This window comes from Mustela nivalis (assembly GCF_964662115.1).
Source record: "Mustela nivalis genome assembly, chromosome: 2".
In the NCBI taxonomy this organism is placed as follows: domain Eukaryota; kingdom Metazoa; phylum Chordata; class Mammalia; order Carnivora; family Mustelidae; genus Mustela; species Mustela nivalis.
In genome coordinates this window covers 15,868,177-15,886,518 of record NC_139021.1, presented here as the reverse complement: position 1 = coordinate 15,886,518, position 18,342 = coordinate 15,868,177, and the positions used below count along the sequence as shown (strand labels likewise).

The 18,342-nt window shown below is 33.3% G+C and overlaps 1 protein-coding gene across 1 annotated transcript in view; it reads right to left on the bottom strand.

Annotated features, from left to right (window-relative positions):
- Nucleotides 1–18,342, bottom strand: part of TMEM65 (transmembrane protein 65) — a 67,448-nt gene that overhangs the window by 7,441 nt on the left and 41,665 nt on the right. The window contains exons 2-6 of the mRNA XM_082721731.1: nt 13,971–14,015; nt 11,048–11,115; nt 5,814–5,868; nt 4,989–5,031; nt 2,019–2,124 (exon numbers count right to left, since the gene is read on the bottom strand). Coding sequence (XP_082577857.1) covers nt 2,019–2,124; nt 4,989–5,031; nt 5,814–5,868; nt 11,048–11,115; nt 13,971–14,015 — 317 coding nt within the window. The remainder of the gene's footprint in view (nt 1–2,018; nt 2,125–4,988; nt 5,032–5,813; nt 5,869–11,047; nt 11,116–13,970; nt 14,016–18,342) is intronic.

The window sequence follows — 18,342 nt, the reverse complement described above, 5'->3', positions numbered from 1 at the left end:
GGCATTATAGTTAACTAGAACTTAAGTACATTCATAATATGGTTCAGCAAGAAAATATTTTCTGAGTTTCAAATAGCCAAATTATAAATGAGCTTTTAAAATACAACCTATGTCAATAGGAACCTGCCTGTGTATTTGCATATGTTCCATTATGGGTCAATTTCAGAATTAGCCTATGTCATGAATAGACTGCTGATCACTAACTTAAATTACTTCAGGCTATTTGCTAATTGAATTTTATGTTACAGAGTAGATTTCATCTTAACATAAAAGAAGCAGAGTCAACAACTAAGAAATAATATCACTTCATATGCTGGTGGAAGATCTATCAAAATACAAACATACACACACACACTAGCTTAGTAATTGAAGTACTTGTATAATAGGAGAGGGGAATAGAACTGCTTATAATACAGAAAGAAAAACAGAATTATCAACTATGCGAGAAGAAAGCCTAGGAAAATAATCTTCTGTTGATTCTAACTGTAGTGCTAAATGTTAAGCCAAATTGCTAGAATGTTAGGATATCCTGATTCCTCAACAACTCTGGCAGATCTTAGCCAGCTAATCTCACTTCAATTTATCTACGAATTGCAGTATATGGACACCTTTGTATGATTTTTACAAAGAAATAGTTAAGTCTAATGTGGAGCCCGAGATTTGCATTTCTAACAAGTTTCCAGGTAGTGTTGGCCCTGCTGACATTTCACTTTGAGAAGCACCCGTCCTGTATAATCTCACTTTCTCCCGTGGTTTTAACTATCACCTTTTCAGTGAGGCCTGCAGACCCTCCTATTTAATCCTGCAAGCTGTCTCCATAGCAGCACTCCCAACCTCTTTTACCCTACTCTGTTTTCTTTTTTTCTTTAATTCCTTTAAAATTTGTGAATTTCTAGTACATTAAGCATTTTATTTATCAGATTTTTTATTACCTTCTCTCCACTGCTAGAATGTCAGACCCACCAGAAAAAAATATCTTGTTTGGTTAACCAATATATTCAAAACTCCTACATATGTACTATGCATACAGCAAGTAAACAATGAATTTTGTTGAATTATTAATAATACTAATCATCTCTAATTCAGACCTCTCTAACTCTTCACTTTTAATCCAAATGCCTACCAGGTATTACCATTTGAATGTCCTATAAGCATCTCAAATTCAACTTTATCGAATTGAAAACAGAACTCATAACCTTCCCTTACTAACTTGTCCTTCCTCTTTTTCTTCTTGACTTAATTGGTGGCATCGTGATCCATCTAGTTTCCTTCCTACTTAAGTCTTCGCTAGAATGCCATCACCTAAGGTATGAGGTTCAAGCTCCTTAGTAGAGCTTATACAATGTCTTTCCTGTCTGATCCATTCTTACTTCTCCAGTGCTATTTCCTACTGCTGCTTCACTCTTCAACTACTACATTTTATAGTCCAGCAATACCCTAATTTCTTGTATTTCTCTAAACATACCCCGTTTTTATCATGTCTTTCTACCTCCTAGTCAATGTACTCAGATTCTCTTGTTCACCTAGTAAACATCTCATCAATAACACAAAAATCAGCTGAGATCCAATTTTCACCAAGAAATCTTCCCACCAAAAGAAATTTCTCCCCACAACGTATTAATTCTCTTACTTGTGCTATTGCTATATCTAGTGCATAATTCTATAACTGCATATGTTACACTAAATTATAGTTTGTTTACAGATCTGGTTCTTCACCTAAATAATTCTTAAAAATAACTGTAATTTATATTCATTTTATGTCCTTCAGTCTCTACTATATGACAGATATTCCTTAACATTAACTGAATCATATAAAGAATATTCTAAAAATCAAGTATACCTACAAAAAATAGACAATAAAAAATTATTGTTCTTCTGAAAACTGCCAAAGCTTAGACAATTTTTCTAAAAATGCCACTCAAATCAATTTAGTCTCAAATTTCTCAAAAGAATTGAATTATACATTATCTTATTCTGGCTACCTGAATGCATTATCATAAACCATATACAGTACTTACAAAATGTGTACTAACACGTGTTTGCCACATGTCCACTTGCTTTGGTGTAAGATCAGGAATTGATAGGCCTAATCTGGAAGCCAAAGCTTCAACATAACCTGCAAGTCTTTAAAAAAACACAAGGACAGAATATAAGTTTTTAAAGAGACACATAAACATCCTCAGATAATAAACAAATTGCTCCAAAAAGAAACAAGATAATTTTACACCTGTAACTGGCACTCTAGAAATTGTATAAATGCTTACTTACAATTTCCATTTTTATCGTGCATAAATACACAATTTAAAAACATTTTAATATTAATATTTTCATATATAGATAAACTAATTGACTTAAAGCAAATACTCTTATTTTATTTTATTTATTTATTTTTTTGAGAGAGAGCAAGCAAGGGGGTTGGGAGGGTGGAAGAGGGTAGAGGAAGACAGAATCTCAAGCAGGCTTTACACCCAATGCACAGCCTGACACAAGGCTCAATCTCACGACCCAGATATCACGACCTGAGCTGAAATCAAGATTCAGATGCTTGGGGCACCTGGGTGGATCAGTTGGTTAAGTGACAGAATCTCAAGCAGGCTTCACACCCAATGCACAGCCTGACACAAGGCTCAATCTCACGACCCAGATATCACGACCTGAGCTGAAATCAAGATTCAGATGCTTGGGGTACCTGGGTGGATCAGTTGGTTAAGTGTCTGCCGTAGGCTCAGGTCATGATCCCAGGGTCCTGGGTCTGAGCGCTGCATGGGGCTCCCTGCTCAGCAGAGAGCCTGCTTCTCTCTTTACTTCTGTGACTCTCCCTGATTGTGAGGGCACTCTCTGTGTCAGATAAATAAATAAAATCTAAAAAAAAGATCCTTAACTGACTGAGCCACCCAGGCACCCCTCTCTCTTATTTTAAAAGATCATTTCAAGGTATATGAGGAAGTGGTGATGCAACATGGAGGCTTAAGTGGGTAGGAGAAGAATAAATGAAACAAGATGGGATTGGGAGGGAGACAAACCATAAGTGACTCTTAATCTCACAAAACAAACTGAGGGTTGCTGGGGGGAGGGGGTTTGGGAGAAGGGGGTGGGATTATGGACATTGGGGAGGGTATGTGCTTTGGTGAGTGCTGTGAAGTGTGTAAACCTGGTGATTCACAGACCTGTACCCCTGGGGATAAAAATATATGTTTATAAAAAATAAAAAGTTAAAAAAAAAAAACTTGCAATAAAATCATAGTCATGCACTCCAAATTAAAAGCAAAGCACGTTAACATATGCTACTAGATGGGTGCCCCTGGGTGGCTCAGGTGGTTAAGCATCTGCCTTTGGCTTGGGTCATAATCCCAGGGTTCTGGGATCGAGTCCCACATGGGCTCCCTGCTCGTTGGGAAGTCTGCTTCTCCCTTTCCCTCTGCCCCTTTTCCTGCTCGTGCTCTCTCTCGCCCACTCTCTCTCTTACACATAAATAAATAAAATCTTTTAAAAAACCAACCATGATATTAGATTGATATACTAAGAAAAACAGACTAGAACTTTCAGGGCAATCTCAAGTATTTATTTCCCATCAGTTATTGGATATAAACTCATTTTGTCAACTGTAAGAAAGATAAAAATATGGATCCCAATATCAGATATATTAACTTCTAAAAAATCTGCATACCTAAGAGTCAAGAAAACATATTTGTTATTTAATGATATTTTTTAAAGGCAGAGGAGAAATAGTTTTTAAATATAAAGACTCCCAACACAATCTTATCTCTAATCAAAAATAACTAATTAATGATATAATCTAAAATTAAATAGTCTTAAAATCTATCAGACCACTTAGTTCTATTATATATAAAAAGCTATCATAGTAGCTGTGACATTACATTAACATTAATGTTGAAAATGGGGAAATAGAATGTGTACGGGGTGATATCATTATAGATTTATGTCAGGAATTGGAGAAATATAAAATTTATGCCCTGGTCCAAAAACAAGAAAGTCTGTGTTTTAACAGTAGCTTTGGCCCCAGACTCCAGTACAGAAGTCTAATCACAGGGTCAGATCACTTATGAAGCCACCTTTTCCTAGATTATAAGGCTAAATTTCTGGTAGGCCCAAATCCAAATCTCAAAACTTACTACTCTCATGAATCATGGAAGGAAAAAACAGAGCCAAAGACTGAGCAAAAAAGAGTACGTTTATTACAATAATTAATGCCAAGTTGGTCTAACTTATACTTCCCAGGCTTCCTCAAGCTCAGGAGGCAGCCCAGGCCATGTGTTGCTTGGAAGAGAGAATGTAAAATGAGAAAGAGAGAAAGCTGGCCTTTTCTAAGTAGACATTCTCACTTTATTTCATCATTCCAGCCACATAGAATAAAGAGAGCAAAAACTGGCCAAACCCATGTATGCTCTGGCATTATTCCTTCTGAAAGCTCCTCTCTCCAGAAAACATGCCCAGTCAGTATCCTCATATTTGAACCATATCTCTTATCTTTGAGCTTAATGGGAGAAGAGTGGGGTGAAATAATGATGGGGTTCTTGGTTTTAATTTTTTTTAATTTTAATTTATTTTATTAATTTTAATTCAACTTTATTTGGTTTCAATTCTTTAATTTTAATTCTTGGTTTTAATTCTGTCTCACTTTGGAAATGTCTATCAAAAATACATATGAATACTTCAGTAATGCTTACATTACAGTTGTTTTAGAAAAACTTTTAGCATGTATCAATCTCTTGAGAAGATTTTTAAACACAAATTCCGGGTCCCTAAACCCAGAGACACAAGTTCCAAGGCATAAACCAGGCATTTGTATTTGATGCACACCAAAGATTTAGTACTACTGATTTAGAAATGTTAAGTTTAAAACTTTAGTTTGAAAACACACACAAAAAATGTCTCATATTTTTTATCTTTCTCAATTAAAACACGGGGAAGAGAAAGAGGGCAAGGTCAGAATACACATGCACAAATGAATAAGTGAATGGACCTACCCAAGTCCAGCTAAATCTGACACAAGATTTCCTAAAGCAGCAGCTAAAAAAGTGAGAAGTGGATAAGTGAACTGTTACATGGAAGTCAGAAAAATCATTATAATACATCACTATATCATCAATGAAGCACTCATCTGGACGAGTAATCACAAGTTTCTGAAACTACAACAGCTATGTATCCAAAGTTACTCATTGCAAAGCTCTGAACTTCAAGATTTCAAAATAGAACACAAGTCTTTTGGGATATAATGTTCTCCTTCCATCAAGTAGTAGGCTTTTTCTGTTGTGGCAGCCATTTGGAAACTATTTTGGTTTCAATACCTATACAGTATTTGTGTATCCTTCATTATATTTAAGGAGATTTGGATATTTGGAAGTTAAAGTAAACCTTTATGCATAGCTCTGAAATTTGAGAAAATCACAGAGAAGAAACGAAGTTTCACCATCATGAAAAACAGAGTGGTAACTAGGGGAAAGAAAGTAATAGAGCCAATCTTATATTTCCTTCTTTGATGTTCCTAAACAATTTGAAAATAAATTAGTAGAAACAAGAGCACAAAGGTTTTGGGGTAACACTGAATTAAGAGAAAAATTTATTTTAATATAGTCAGTATAGCATTGTTACTCATTAACATTAAGCACCTAAAATTTCTCAGGAAAAAAGTGCTACATTACAACATTAAGAATCTGAAGAACAGGATTAGGTAGACAAATAGACATTTCAATGAGTAAACTTATTTAAATAAATCATCCTCTTCTAAGTCCAACCTGCTAAAATATTTTATAAATATATGGACAATGGAATAATAATGACTTATTAAATACCTGCCATAGTTGAGATTCCCAAAATAATTCCAATAGACATCTCAATATGGGTTCCCTGAAAAATGATTACAAAGAAATTAATTTAAAAATTAATGCTGAAGTGACTGTAAAAAAGAGCAAAGTCTTAATGAAAACAGATAAACTGCTTAAGCCAACAGGTTACTGCAGCAAAATTATATATATAAAATATGCCAAAATATTCATATAATACAGTAATGCATTTAACTATTAAATATATGCATTCATGCAAAACATCATCAGTATCATTTGATTTATTAAAATCAGGCTTTTATAAAAAATAAAAATAGCAACAAACACAATTATAATAAAAACAGCAATATAACTCATTGTTAAAAATCTAGAGTTTGTATTTTCCAACAACAAAGATAGATTCTTTAAACTTCTTGGAACACAAAAACCAACTCCCCTAATTTTAAATCGTAATTTAAGCTATTATTTAAGCTACCAGAAGAGTAAAAAAAAAGACTAAACTAATTTCTAGGGCCCCAAGAGATCACAGACTTCAAAAATTCTCTTGTAACACTGAGTACTTTAATTATTACGTAGTGAGACTATATGATACATTTATGAGCAACAACAGTAATTTGTACAATAGCTAGCACCTCAGTAAAAAACAAGGTCCTGAGTTTACTGAGAGAGTTTCAAAATTTCCACACCCATCCCATTCCCTATAGACAAGAGGCACTTGTATTTTTACTTCCATTTTAAAGAGAAGGAACCAGGGGTGCCTGGGTGGCTCAGTGGGTTAAAGCCTCTGCCTTTGGCTCAGGTCATGATCCCAGAGTCCTAGGATCGAGCCCCGCATCAGGCTCTCTGCTTAGCAGGGAGCCTTTCTTCCCCCCCACTCTGCCTGCCTCTCTGCCTGCTTGTGATCTCTGTCTGTCAAATAAATAAATAAATAAATAGATAGATAATCTTAAAAAAAAATAAAGAGAAGGAACTGAAATGAAGAAGATTAAACTATTCTAATGGGTTACTACACAGAATAAAGGAGAAAACCTATGATCTATTGTGCTGAGCTCTAATACTTAGCCAATGCTGCCATCAGTAGACTTAATTTTCCTCCTGAATACTGATGCCTGAAAATTTCTAAATAAATTTTAAAATCACAATGGTACTTATGGAGGATAAAAAGGAATGTCCTATCCAGTATATAAAAATATTGCATTACTCAATTATTTATAAAACTGAAGAGAAGCTGAGTTAAGTTTCCTCATTTTCCCCTCACCTAGCTCTTTTGGTTCCATCTCTTTAAAACACAATTCTTGGGGTGCCTGGGTGGCTCAGTCAGTTAAGCGGCTGCCTTAACTGGAGTCGTGATTCCAGGGCCCTGGGATTGAGTCCCACGTTGGGCCCTCTGTTCAGTGGGGAGCCTGGTTCTCCCTCTCCCTCTGCCTGCTGCTCTACCTGCTTGTGTGCATGCTCTCTCTCTCAAAATAAATAAATAAAATCTTTAAAAAAATGAAATAAAATTCTTGCTGGATACGGAGAGAACAGCCTGATGCATAAAAGTCCCAGGTATTTAAAATCACAAGGAAGGCTGTGAAGGAACCACATCCCCAAGAAAAGAAGAACAAAACATGCGTAAGGAATAAAGATGTGTATCTTTATATATAGATGGGGGGGAAAAAAACCCACACAAAACACTCCAAAAAAAACTGGAGCACTTATATAGAACGATGGAGCGATGTACCTAACATGTACAGTATATAAAAAATAAATATACCATCTTCAGCAGCAATGAATCACTATCACTAGGAGTGCCCCAGCAAAAATCTGCTTGCTATACATGTGCTTAAAAAGTACTTAGGTGCTTAAGCATTTAGTTGAATTTAAGAAACCTGAAGGACCTTCTAATAACATAAAAGCTTCAAATAAAATCAAAGACAGTTTGAGGACAACGAACTACCAGTCTTTACTTTTTCCCACAGTTACATCAAGTTTTTTTTTAGTTATCTTAAATTTACATCTGGTTCATCACCTGAGTACAATTAAATTACTCTAGAATTCTAATAAATCCTATTCTAATTAAATTTTAAGAAACATAATCCAAAAAAAACACACACTAAAATGTCATAAAAAGCAATCCTAGTAATATAAAAATATAATAAACTATGAAACCAAAGGCTGAGTATGAACAGCAGCCAACAATAAAGGTCAGTCTATTACAGGAAGCTACACAGGAATTTGTTTTGATGACTACAACTAGGATAGCAACCAAGAGAGTACAACAGGGAAGAGGAAAACATCAAATGTCAATGACATAATAGAAAAGAAGAATCAAATATTTCCTTAACTTACTATCTTAAAACAGTCATAGCTGTCCCATAATGTTAGGAGGAAATCAGTGTTTTCAAATAATTAAAAGGTGAAAGACATTCTTAAGATAATGATCACTACTTATTTTCCTATGTATAGATTCTAGAGTTGTATTACTTATGTATTTTAGTTTTAGCAGTCTATTTATTATAAAACCTCTTTGGGAAATTTCACTGTCCCTGAACTGGTTTGCAATTATCACTGAATAACAATTTTGCCACACAACTGCTCTTATTCGGGTATTGAAGTCAGTGGTTTAAACATTTATTTCTTTTTTTTTTTTTTTAAAGATTTTATTTATTTATCAGAGAGAGAGGGGGAGAGAGCGAGCACAGGCAGACAGAATGGCAGCAGAGGCAGAGGGAGAAGCAGGCTCCCTGCTGAGCAAGGAGCCCAACGTGGGACTCGATCCCAGGATGCTGGGATCATGACCTGAGCCGAAGGCAGCTGCTTAACCAACTGAGCCACCCAGGCGTCCCTAAACATTTATTTCAAAAGTAAAAATTGGGGCGCCTGGGTGGCTCAGTGGGTTAAGCCACTGCCTTCGGCTCAGGTCATGATCTCAGGGTCCTGGGATCGAGTCCCGCATCAGGCTCTCTGCTCAGCAGGGAGCCTGCTTCCTTCTCTCTCTCTCTCTCTGCCTGCCTCTTGGTGTACTTGTAATTTCTCTCTGTCAAATAAATAAATAAAATCTTTAAAAAAAAAAAAAAAGTAAAAATTGGTATTATGTCCCTGCAACTGGATTTCAATGTAAACTTCAAGAACAAGTTAATAACTTGTAACAAGTTAATAACTCCAAGTTATTAACTCAGAGTCAACCATCTCAGACCTGGAAAAATAGTTCACTCTTGGTTATACTATAAGACACAGGCCTGAGTAACAGAAAACAGTCAACCACTTTACAATAATTTGACTCTAGAGTGTGTGTGTTTCACTTTGTTCATAGCTGTATTTAGATGCAGATTTTCTGTTACTTCAGATATTTATTTCAAATAAATAATAACACACTGTGAAATGCAGGATCTATGAAGTTACCCAGGTTCCCTATTCTGATCTCTCTTCAAAATCTCTATTCACCCTTCTTTATGCAAAATATATCACCTCAGTACTTCCTTGTAGCAAGGATAGTTTTTTAGTATTTGACTAAGGTCTGTCTTATTGAGATGGAAAAAAACAAATGAATATGAAGGTGGTAATATGGATACCAGCTGTCAATTAAGACAAACTGAAATACTGAATTGTGTAAAACCGAAAGAAGTACTTGTCACAGAGAAACTTCAACCAATCTATTTAAGAACACATCAAGTCTTACCTACAGCTTATAAATCCATCATAATGGGGTTTCCATTATAATTAGATATGTTTTATTATTTAATAACTATTTAAATAATCTCACCAACTCAAATTTTAGTAATTTCATTGAAAGCGATGTGGTTCTAAGTTGCTTAATATTCACAGATATATTCTCATATTCACAGATACATAAATTGGCCAATTCTTATATATATATTAGAAAAAATGTCATGATCAGTCAAAAAAACTAGCATTCTGATATTATATTTTAGAGGCTCTTGCCAGGCTGCTTTGCTAAAGAACTACACAATGGGTGCTTCCACATTCAAGCTGTGTGCATGCTAGAGTACCTGCTGTGAATATTTAGGCAGCAAGATACCTTCCTATTATATGAACACAGGTGAGCAGCCAGACTTTCTGGATAGCCTGGCACTGTTAATCTGGATATAAGATGAGACTATATAATAGCAAAAAAAAAAAAAAAAAAAAAAAAAAATCTTTTCAGATATTCTTTTAAGAATTTTAGATATTCTTTAAAGAAATTTTATAATCATCAGAGACTATGGACTCTGAAAAACAATCTGAGGGGATTGAAGTGGCGGGGTGTGGGAGGTTGGGGTACCAGGTGGTGGGTATTATAGAGAGCACGGATTGCATGGAGCACTGGGTGTGGTGAAAAAATAATGAATACTGTTTTTCTGAAAATAAATAAATTGAAAAAAATTTTTAAAAAAAGAAATTTTATAATCTACACAATGTAAATTTTACTTTTAGTATAATTTTGTTTTGAAATCGAATGTTCTATTTACATCCATCTGTAGTACATATGACCTCCAAGACCTAAAGAAAACCAAAAAAAACCCCTTGCTCTCATATGTATTTTTCTCACAATGATCCCCAAATCATTTTTTTTTTTAAGCAGTCTCCTGCACAACAACTACCATTTACATCATTTTTTTCAAGTTAGAGTCAATGAAGAGAGTGGATAGACCACTGGGAAGTTTTAGAAGACTTGCATTTTAATCCACAGATTCATCTCTGACTTTCAAAATTGGACCAATATTGGTATTCATTAACAAAATGTATCACTCAGTGGCAGGAAAGGTAAAGAAGCCTTCTCAGGGACTAAACACTGTTAAGGAACATAATTACATTAAAATAACCACAGAGAAGGGGAACTTTTTTTAACACTACAATGGAACAAAGACACCCTTTAAGACAATTCTCCATGAGAAAACTAAACAAGGAACTAACCAAATAACATATATGTGATGAGAACTGTCAATAAAATTAAAGAACGTCAGAAAATTTTATATACTTTTTCCTTGAATAAGAATGTTTAAACTAGAACAGAATAATATTGACCTAATAACTATGTGTTTATTATGGTCAATGGTTTGCCAAAAGTCTTAATGATTAATACATGTAATGCCTTAAAACTGAACGATAGTCTTATTAACATGAAATATAGTAAAAAGTAGCCTTGTTCATTATGATGTTAATTAAAATCTTATAGCCAGGATATATAAATTATTAGGAAAATTTCGACTACACTAATTGCTTTATTAACTCAAAATAGAAGGGTAAAAGAAAGAACTTACTGCAACAATCATTATTGCATTATCCAAAAAGCCAAACCCTATGAAAGGTATCGCATTGTGGATGAATACTGAAAAACATCAAAAACAGAAAATATATTTTAGGATTTCTATAATTTTAAATGAGAACACAGACCATATGATTAAAGTCTCCTAAACAGATTTGACAACCTTTGAAATTTGCTTTTAATTCCCCATAGCCAAAAAGATTCTACTTCTGCTATAAGCTTAATTACTTCCTAAAAGCTACACTAGGGAAACAAAACAAAATTAAAAAATACGTAACATGTAAAAATAACTATGTTAAGATTTCTGGGTTGTTTTCTTACTAGCTACATGTACAAAGAACTACAGTTAACAGCAGAACAAATAAGTAAATACATATTACAAGTACCATGTTTTACCTGTTTAATTGCTATTGATATCAATCTGTTTCTTATACCTAAAAACTGATATCATAAAATTAATATCCATGTTAGAAATAATAAAAAATACCTTGAATCAAATTTCAGGGAAGCTAAATGGTCAATTTTACTCACTAAACAATTTTTTAACAAATGTGAGAAAAATGTGATCATCTCATCTATATTCACCATCTATATGCAGTCTTTTCCCCCCTCACAATATTGGTATCCCTGAAAGCTTTCACAAACTATTTGATTTAAATCAAAATGTAATTTGGCCTTATCCTAACAGATAAGATAATATAAGATAAGATAAGATAAGATAGATAAGAAAAATCTGATCTATCTAATACAGAATCTGAATGAGCTGACATAATAGAAGTGTAACAAGGAAGAACTAGTATCTACATATTAAACATTCAGCCTCACTTTTTTCATATTTGCATCTTCAGCACATTGCAGTATGCATAGTGCATTGCAGACACTTAATGAACATTAGTTAATTAAGTTGAGGACCACTAACCTGGAAAGGAAGAGAATTCCATATTAAGAGAATTGAAGGCAGACTGTGAAACAGATTAAAAGCTGGGAGAGTTAAAAGACTTTATTCTGATTCATCTATAAAATTGCCAAGACATAGCCAACATCAATTCAACTGATGACTTTTTTAGATAAATATCAAACTTGTGAGTTTTATAACATATCCAGCAAATACTTCCTTAAGTGAATTGGTTGTGTGTGTTCAGTGACTTTAGAATGTTTTTCTTTTTAATGCAGTTAAGTCCAAGTGTTAATTAAAATATAATCCAGAAGTTATTAAAGTTTGACATTACTCTAGCAAGTTCTGGGCCAACCCAGGAAAGGCTAATAAGCAGTTAACAAAACAAAACAAAAAAACACTCTACCCAAAACCACTACTGAAGACGAAGGTCACAGGAAAAGGGTATATGTATCCTAGGTCATTTCAGATTTCTTCTTATTATCAAATAAGAATGTTCAAGATAAAAAGTAGCATCTTTTAATTATAAAGAAAATTATTTTTAAAAGGTATTATTTTAAAAGCTATTAAAGATGGTAAAAATCAAATAGCTGATTAATGAAATGGGATTTTTCAATTAAAGAGTCTAGTCTTGGGGCACCTGGGTGGCTCAGTGGGCAAAGCCTCTGCCTTCAGCTCAGGTCTTGGTCTTGGGGTCCTGGGATTAAGCCCCTCATAGGGCTCTCTGCTCAGTGGGGAGCCTGCTTCCCGCTCTCTCTGCCTGCCTCTCTTGTCTACTTGTGATCTCTCTCTCTCTGTCATATAAATAAACAAATAAAATCTTAAAAAAAATAAAGAGTTTAGTCTGAGTTCTTTGATTTTGTCCAAGTCTAGTTGCTTAACTATTAGACATTCAAACTTTTATAATAAGCAACTTTAAAGAATAAAATATATCATGCGTTTATCCTTAGACCTAAATAAATGTGTCCTATAAGTAAAAAATTTATTATCAACACAAAGAAAAAAATGCAATTTTCAAATTGTTAAATAAACATATACCGGACATTCCATCTGGCATTAGTTATAAAAATATGTAAGACTTGGTTACCAACCCTCAAGAAGTTTGGGTATGATAACATACCATATGAACAGTTAACTTTGATCAATAGAACCAAAAAACTGATAATAGCACTATCCATTGTTATGAACATGAATTTGCATGAACCTAGGCTAGTAGGATCAGGAAAAGCTACCAGGAGAAGAAAAGTCTTAAAGAATTCTTAAATGTAGTTGGGAAAAGTTATTATTTCTAATATAAATTATACTCTACCTCTTGGAGAAAAAAGAACTGGGTAGTTAATTAAGTTTTTAAAAATCTTGTAAATTTGCTCTCCAGTATCTAATGATCTCCTATTAATTTGTGATTTCTTCAATTTCCTTTGGGAAATACTACTCTCTAACAGAAAATCACTTGAATTCACTGTACTGTTAAAATACTCTCTTCTTTTGTTGTCTTTATAATAAGACCCCACACTGTTTTACATTATGCCCGTGTTAGCCTTGCCTATTTATTCCCATCTTAACAGAGTAAAGAAAGTACACCAGCACCATTATAAGCTTCTTCTTCGTGATGGTCTTAAATGAACTTAACTTTCTTCATCATCACAAATAGCAAGCTGTAAGTATTTTCTCCACCAGAGAACAGTTCTACCTAGCTCAGACTTTCTAGTTATGAAATTACCCAACTTAAATCCAAACTAAAGTAAATATATTCTTTTTTCTGGGAATTAAGAAAACCTAACCATAAGTATACTTTTAGTTCTAGATGGTGACAACAGTTTAACAATGTTAGATACTATTAACAATATTAGAAATTCCATAATATTGTAATATGTTATAAACTTTTTGTTTCAGCATGATAAATAAGATAACCCACTCTACCTGGAAAATTAAATTTACTCACTATTCTATATTAATAGAAATGATACCTTTTTTATGTCTAAAAGACAGATGTACAAATATTTGACAATTATAGAACTATTACCATATCTCAGCTGTCCTGGGGTGGGTGGTGCAGCTTCCAACTTTTCTAAAGGGGAAAGATAGGGTTTAGATCAAGAATTAGTTACTATATCATGATTTCTTTTTTATTACAAAAAAAAAAAAAATACCAGCAGATTTATAATGTAAAAGAATATCAAAGTTTATTTATAAATTTTTGTACGTTAATGGACCAAAGTTATCCACACAGAAAATAATACTTGGTATGGATTAAATTACAAGGCTAGAAAACAAAACTGAACTTTAGTTACAGGTCTACCATGGAAACTATGACCCTGGGTAATCATTAATTTTTCATTTTTGTGTTAAGTCCTTGCATCTATATAATAAGCCTGTTTACATTAATTACAAAAAAAGTCCTCTGAAATATAGCTATCCTTCTTTAAGATACAGTGATAGATGACTTAGGTGTTATATATACAAACAAACATTGATAGCAGAAAAAAGAATATTCAAATAAATCTAGATATCCTTTAAAAAACAGAAAATAACATTTTCAAAGCAATATATTACAACAATGACTTCACTGGATTGTGTTCTGTTCCTTAATCTCCCTTGATAATGTACTGAATATTTTGAGTTTTGAAATCTATATACTATTGGATAATGCAGAATATTCTACACAATAAAATGACCCAAAAAAGTAGGGTATTATTCAAAATCATAAGTAACAATAAACAATGTATTATATATAGCATAATAAACAAACTCTTCCCAAGTATAAATCAAAGTATCTTTAAGTACCATTACTAAATCTAAAAATTAACATTATAAAGAAGCAATGTATCCAATCTCATAACAATAACTCTCTCACCATTTGTATAAGTACAAGACCAAGCTATGGTAAAATGGCAGAGAACATACTTTCTTTACCCTCATCCAGTCCAAAAGAATTAACTGACAGTCTATGGAGAAGAACCTACACCACAGATCACCCTGTTCTAAAGATTTAGTATAACCATACTGTCCAAAGAAATACATTACAAACTGGATAAATATTTTCTAAAATATTTATTTATAATCTACAACAACATAAGAACTAAAGAATTTAGTTTTAGAAAAGTAAAAAGCAAGTAAGTCTTCACTGATAAACTATATAAAAAAAGAAGTATTGTCCATATTATGAATGGTATTTTACTTAATACACATAGAGTACCATATGGTTTTGCAATAAGAAGTACACTACAACCTTGAGTTTAATCAATTATCATATTATTCAGAAAGTTCTAAGAATGCAAGTTTACATTTTGTTTTCCCTTTATTTAAATGAGTTATGAAAAGAAGATATACTAATCTTTTCAAAATTTCACATCTGATTAAAATATTCTCTATTTATTGACTAACACCATTACCTCAAAATCGATTTTGAAAGCATGCAAATGGTTTTCCAAATGTTAACAAGGAATATAGGATACCACTGTACTCCACAGAGATTTCTGCTGAAGTAAACATGCAAAAGTGGTTACATACCAGAACTATTTGCTAGTTGCATTACTCTCATCATCACTACAGTTCTGACACTGTGAGGAGAAGTCCTTGTCAGTTGACTGGAACATCTTGAAATACCTAAAAATTCAACAAGCAGGACCTTCCCAATAGAATGAGAATATACAGAGTCCTTGCTTTTACTTCTTCAAATTCCCTACATATTCATATTGAGCAAAATACTGAAAATATTTACAAGTCCTAAGAAGAAAGGATAAGAGGTAGGCAAATGCATAAGGTGCAGCAAAGAGAAAACAACAAAATAATATAATCGATATTCCTAAACTTCCCTTCCTATTACCCGTAAGGGTTAAAAAATTAAAAGTAATGAAAAGATAAATTTTTTTAAAGACTGAGAAAGAGAAAGAAATATAAAGGAGATAGAGCAAGGTGGAAAACCATTGGCACAGAGATTAAAGTAAAACCAAAACAGAGGTTCTGCCTCCTGCTTCACAAAGAGCCTATTCAGTAGCAAGAGGAAACATGAAAGAAACATTTCCTAGAAAGTGGAAATCATACTGGAAATTATCCACCAAAAATTTTTAAAATCATAAATTGACGTTTTGAGGACGCTGACACTGTAAGTTACCTTCTTAACTGAATCAAAACTATATATGTCAGAAGTGAAAAACTTTGGATGTACAATATACAACAGAACTCCATCTTGGAAACAAGCATCTATAGGTTTTAAAAATCTATACAAAATTTTCTTTTGACATATGCTAAACTATTTGTCCTTATATCAGAAATACATTCTAATCTAATGTTTCATTAAGAAGACTTTGGAATTAGTTTATGGACATTGGGGAGGGTATGTGCTTTGGTGAGTGCTGTGAAGTGTGTAAACCTGGTGATTCACAGACCTGTACCCCTGGGGATAAAAATATATGTTTATAAAAAAAAAAAAAAAAAAAGAAAGGACCAATACCCAACTTTTGTAGCAACATGGACAGGACTGGAAGAGATTATTATGCTGAGTGAAATAAGTCAAGCAGAGAGAGTCAATTATCATATGGTTTCACTTATTTGTGGAGCATAACAAATGGCGTGGAGGACATGGGGAGTTAGAGAGGAGAAGGGAGTTGGGGGAAATTGGAAGGGGAGGTGAACCATGAGAGACTGTGGACTCTGAAAAACAATCTGAGGGTTTTGAAGGGGTGGGGGGTGGGAGGTTGGGGTACTAGGTGGTGGGTATTATAAAGGGCACGAATTGCATGGAGCACTGGGTGTGGTGAAAAATAATGAATACTGTTATGCTGAAAATAAAAAATAAATTAAAAAAAAAAAAAAAAAAAAAAAAAAAAGAAGACTTTGGAATTAGAAAAACTAGTTCTTTCAATTTGTGTGTGTGTGTGTGTGTGTGTGTGTGTGTGTGTGTGTAGGTGTTGTGTGTGATATACATCATGCTTTCTTCTTTTTCTGAGTATCTTCAAAAAAAACCATTAAGATTGTACTTCACCATATCATATTTTCCAATTATTTTAGCTTAAAAAAATCTAGTTCTACTTCTACTACTGGCTTAGTAACCTTCTACAATACCAATTCTTCTACATAAATAACTACACACAAACATATAATAACTACTTAAACGCGCTAGAAAATGACCAAAACCAGATTGATTCTGGAAAGGAATTAACACTTAGAAAAAGGAATAGAACTAAGTGAGTTACCTGCTTATAGCAGCTTTTGGCCTGAGGGCAGACCTCAACCCACAATATGTAAGGCAACTAAAAGTCAAACAAAAAATCTTCAGTCTTTCAGGCCTGAAGAAGCTGTGGACAGAGTGCAACATAACCAAAACGCCTGGAAAGTGAAAGGGGAGTCCTGGAAAGGATAGAGTCAGGAAGGAGCCCTAAATCTGTATATACAGTCAATTCTAATATATGGTTGACCTGTGAACTGCACATTTGCAGAGGAAATAAAAAAGGTTAGGTAAGAGTAAAATAACCGAAGATCTGAGCTACAAACAAAAACACAGAGTTTGCAGTTTGAGCCTAACCATCAACTGCCTAAAACAGTAAAAAAAAAAAAAAAAAAAAAAAAAAACAACCAAAAAAAAACTGGTATTTTTTAGAAGAATAACACAACCCAGAGTATCCACAACATGGTAATTGCAGAATTATATTAAGATATAATCCAAAATTATTGCACAAACCAAAAAACAGGAAAACATGACCCATTTTCAGGAGAAAATACAATAGACAGAGATCAATTCTGAACTGATTCAAATGTTACAAGTAGCAGACAGGGGCTTTAAAGCAGCAATCAAAATTATATTCAAAGATATAAATGAAAATATAGTCAAATAGAAACTATAAAGAGGAACCAAACTCAAGTCCTAGAATGAAAAATATATTAACTGAAATTTTTAAATATTGGATAGGCTTGAAAGCAAAATGGAGATTACAAAACAAAGAATGAACATGATAGATCAATAAAAATAACCCAATCTGAAGAACGGAAAATAAAAGTATTGAGAAATAATAAATCAGTCTCAGAGACTTGTGGCTAAATACCAAAAAGTCAATACACATATAACTAGAGTTCCAAAAGGGAAAAGAAAGAACAGAACCAAAAAATATTTAAATAAATTATGCCTAATAATTTCCCAAATTTGGTGGAAGACACAATTTCAAAAGAGTCAAGAAAGTTCAGGGAACCTCTGGTAGAGCAAGAATGAAGAAAATCAGTGATAAAGAAAAAGGAATCTTGAAAACAGTCACAAAAAAATGACACATTAAATAAAGCAAAACAATGATTTCTATATACTTCAAGAAGAAAAAAATAAAGCTGTCCAGTATTCTATATCCAGAAAGATTATATCCTTCAAAAATAAAGGCAAACTGTATCTGAGATAAACTAAAACTATG